At 52.1% G+C, this 4,008-nt stretch overlaps 1 protein-coding gene across 1 annotated transcript; it reads right to left on the reverse strand.

The window, feature by feature from the left end:
- Positions 1–1,000: 1,000 nt before the first annotated feature.
- ID3 (inhibitor of DNA binding 3, HLH protein) lies at positions 1,001–2,611 on the reverse strand. Its single transcript, XM_002913270.4, has 3 exons — positions 2,232–2,611; positions 2,031–2,113; positions 1,001–1,491 (listed from the first exon to the last, which is right to left on the reverse strand). Exons 1-2 carry the CDS (start codon positions 2,529–2,531, stop codon positions 2,054–2,056), a joined length of 360 nt encoding a protein of 119 aa, XP_002913316.2. The 5' UTR covers positions 2,532–2,611; the 3' UTR covers positions 1,001–1,491; positions 2,031–2,053.
- Positions 2,612–4,008: the final 1,397 nt, after the last annotated feature.

Raw genomic sequence — 4,008 nt, forward strand, 5'->3', positions numbered from 1 at the left:
CTAGTGAGGCCAGGAGCCTGGTGGAGCCCACCTGGGGAGCTGCCAGGTGGGGGGCAATGGGGGATGGTGCGGATTGGGGGTCTTGCCCTCTGCCCCACTCTCAGACTTGGTCCTGTGGGATGGCCAGTCTCAGGCTCTGCTCCTGTTCACTACAATTGTAGTCACTGTAGTTAGGTTAAAATCCCATCTCTTTCTCTCAAGGGGATGTGAGAAACCGGCTCAGACCCATTCTCCATGGAGCCTCAGACTCTCCGTTTCTGAAATAGAGTTAAAGATGCTCACAGAGTAGAGTCCCAGTGGAGGTGTTATGAGAAGGAAATACCAGAAGAAATTCCCAGCCTAGGCTCAGTCTTCAATTCCCTGGCGGTAGGAGAGGGATGGGTACTGGTGGTCCCCAACCAGCACCCAAATCATTCTGATCAGAGTGGCTCGGGGTTTCAGGGACAAGAAAAAAACCTCTCCTATTTTTTCCAAATTTGAAAGCCCAAGAGGAAGCCAAATCAGAGAGCATGAGGAGGGAAATGAAACCAGGCCCTGATCTGCTTATTCATCTCGGAAATGGGTCTATCAACCACCACCCGTCTGGGCACCAGGTGAGACTTCACTTCCACATCCCCTGCTAGAAAGGCATCATGAATATTTAATGACACTGAAGCCATCAGGTAATGTAGCAAAACAGCTCAAGAGACCTAAGAAACTGGGGCTCAGGAGACCTAAATTCTATCTTAAGCTCCCAACTTGCTCAGTGAGCTCCCCTCCCAGCTTCCCTCATCTGTAAAATGAGGGGACAGGGCCAGAATCTTCTCTGCACCCAGCCGTTAATGCATATGGGGCTCCCATCATGAGCCCTTTCCACTGCCCCCCCTCCAGTCTTAGCTGGCATTTCCCCATCTCCCTTAAATAAGCAAGCTTGCTTTTTCCCAAGGTCCAAGAAGGACATTTATTTCCCCTAAATTCAGTCTTATGAGAGTGTTAGCACTTAAGGAAACAAATTACATACTCAAGTGTTTAAAAACCGTTTATTATGCAAAATGTTAACTTTTATAAAAAGTTTAATATACATTGCATGGTTACAGAAAGTCACCTTCCTGCAAAAAAGGTACAAAAGCTATATACTCTATTATAGAGTTCATAATCAGGGCAACAGAGCCTTTCTCCAAGGAGACCAGAAGACCAGCTCTACTGCTGCCTTGGCAGACTTTGGAGAGCAGCCACTCCCCCCCAACCTCCACACTGTGAAAGACAGTCTTTAAAACTTGGGGGTGGGGTGGGGGCTGGGAGACGTTGCCCAGCTGGTGCCCAGAGCTAGCTCTGGCTCTTTAGGCCACCCAAGTTCACAGTCCTTCGCTCCCGGGCGCCAGGTCCAGCCTCGAGGCAGGGGTTTGGGGAAGTCAAGTGGGCAGGGCGAGGTTGGGGCCCATCCATGCCCTCGGGCTTCCGGCCGTAGAGGGTCCCGGGGTCCTAGGCGGAACGGGCGCCAGCACCTGCGTTCTGGGCGGGGGAGGAAAGAAGACCAGGGAGCCATCAGTTTCCGCCGAGCGCGCCGAGGCGGGGGCCGTCCGCAGACTGCCCGGCGCCAGGGAGGAAACTTGGTCTCTACCTCCAGCTGATAACTCCCAGCCCCAAGCTGCCCCCACCCAGTTGGCGCCAAAGGACCACGGGCGGAGCTTGCAACCACCCGCCCTCTTGGAATTGACACCAGTTGGGAGAGGGCTGAGGAAGACACAGCTTCCTTTACGACTCCAAACTACAAACAGAACGGCTGTTTTATTTACCTGCGCCTACTTTTTCTCGTGTCTTTGGCCACCGGGGGAAGGGCAGGGGCAAAATGCTTTGAGGGTTGAAACGCACGTTGGATGGGAATTGGTTCTGTCATTCATTTAATGTAACCACGGGTAAGTCACTTGCCCCTCTCTCGCCTCGCCCCAAACTGAGGAGGCAGTAATCCCTTAAAAGGCCAACCAGTTCCAAGATTTGTCGTTTAAGCACCGCCCCACCTCCACCCCCTGGGCGAAAGTGGGGATACTCACCTGGAGGCGCCAGGACTGCCAGGTCAGTGGCAGAAGCTTCTCTTGTCGTTGGAAATCACGAGTTCGGGAGCGAGCTCGGCTGTCTGAGAGAAGGGAAAGAGGGAAAAGTTATGCACGGCCTTTGGGAGTTTTAGGGGTCCAGGCAGCTTCCCGGCTCTGGAGCTCAGCCCCGCCCCAGCTCCCGCGCACGCCCCCACACACCTGGATGGGAAGATGCGGGCCGTCTGGGGGTCCAGGGGCGGGCTCGGCCAGAACCACCTGCAGGTCGAGGATATAGTCGATGACGCGCTGCAGGATTTCCACCTGGCTAAGCTGAGTGCCTCGCGGGACTCCGGGGACCAGTTCCCGCAAGCGCGAGTAGCAGTGGTTCATGTCGTCTAACAGGCTCAGCGGCTCCTCGGCTGCTGGACCCTTGCCGCGACCGCGCGCGATGGCCAAGCTGCGTTCCGACAGGCAGCACACCGCCTCGTAGCACCCGCGCACCGGGCTTAGCGCCTTCATATTGAAGAATGAGACTGGAGGTGCCGAAAGGACGAAGAGAGTCAAAGAACCCCAACAGCAGCTAGCAACGCGCGCACGCTAGCAGCGGCCCCACTTATAGAGCCCTCCTCGAAGGCACGCCCCTTTATGCAAAACGTGCGCCTCGGCCCCGCCTCCGCTAACCCTGGGCGTTCACAACCCGGTTAAATTGCAAACAGGCTTCCTCCGGCTGGTCTGACGCCGAATACCGCGGAGCCGCGGATTCAAAGAATGAGGAAGCGCTGATACCGGGGAGAGGCAGGCCTCTTTGCCAGCAAGGATTTTAAAAATCACTTAAAACCATTAACTTTAAGAATTTGCCTTTTCCTGGCAGCGCCCCAGATCTCTGAGCTCCCCTGCCCCCTGCCAGTCCACCCACAGCCCAACACTAGCTCGAACCCACAGCTCCTCTGAGGTCATAAATCCCTGAACAGCAAAGAAGCTTTTTTTTTTTTTTTTTTTTTTTAAGCAAAGGATTTTTCAAGGGAAACTTGTAAGGAATTAGTGCCGCCTTGTTCCCCAATTTGCTGTTCGTCTGACCTCCAGACTCACTGGCGTCAGGAATTATCTTGTGACCAGAGGGGAAAAAAATTAATTGCGGTGAAGCTGAGGTTACAATGAAGAAAACAGATTTGGGCTAGGGCTGAGATTGCAGAAGGAGGAGGGGATGGGGGTTTGAGCAAAGAACACTATTTATTTGAGCAACAGGGGAAAAGAAGAGAAAAAAAAAAAAGAAAGCAGACTGAATCCGTGATTTTTGCATGGGGAAAGAAAGGAGCCCCCATCCTCTGGCCCCAAGCACTCCGTAAGGAGCCAAAGATATGCCAATTGTGTTTTGAAAGTGAGTTTGATTAGAATTTTGGACCGAGTTTTAAATATGGAGCGACACACAGGATGATTCCTATAGAAATTTTTAAGGGTCCCCCCATTGGGTAGCCAATCTCTTAATTCTTGCTTTGCTCTCCTTCCCTCCCTTCCCCCACTTTGCACACACCTCTGCGCAGAAAACAATAGTTTGGTAATTTCATCACTCTATTGTCTGTCCCTTTCTGCTCTGGAAGGGTAGGCCACCTGGACTTGATTATTCTTAGCCTTTGCTGAAATAGCTCCAGCTCTGAGAGCCCAGGAAAGGGATCAGAGGACAGGGAAGCTAAGCCCTGTATTGCAACAGGACATTGCATTCAGTATTCTTTGCTTGTCTTCTTGTCACTTCCCAGAACTTTCGGGAATTTGTAGCCTCAAAATCCTGGTTTTCATCTTGGAATCCCAGGTGGGATTCCTCCAAGGGTTGCTTCCTAAGTCAATCAGTTGATAAATACTTACGGAGTCACCTGACATAAAACAGTGGCTCGTGCTCTCAAGAATCTCACAATTTGGGGAGACAAAATTAACACAGGAAACAATTAAGAGTTCTATAGTATGTGGCACTGATTAACAGGACAATGGGAGCTCAGAGCTA

Source organism: Ailuropoda melanoleuca, chromosome 2, assembly GCF_002007445.2.
Source record: "Ailuropoda melanoleuca isolate Jingjing chromosome 2, ASM200744v2, whole genome shotgun sequence".
Taxonomy (NCBI): domain Eukaryota; kingdom Metazoa; phylum Chordata; class Mammalia; order Carnivora; family Ursidae; genus Ailuropoda; species Ailuropoda melanoleuca.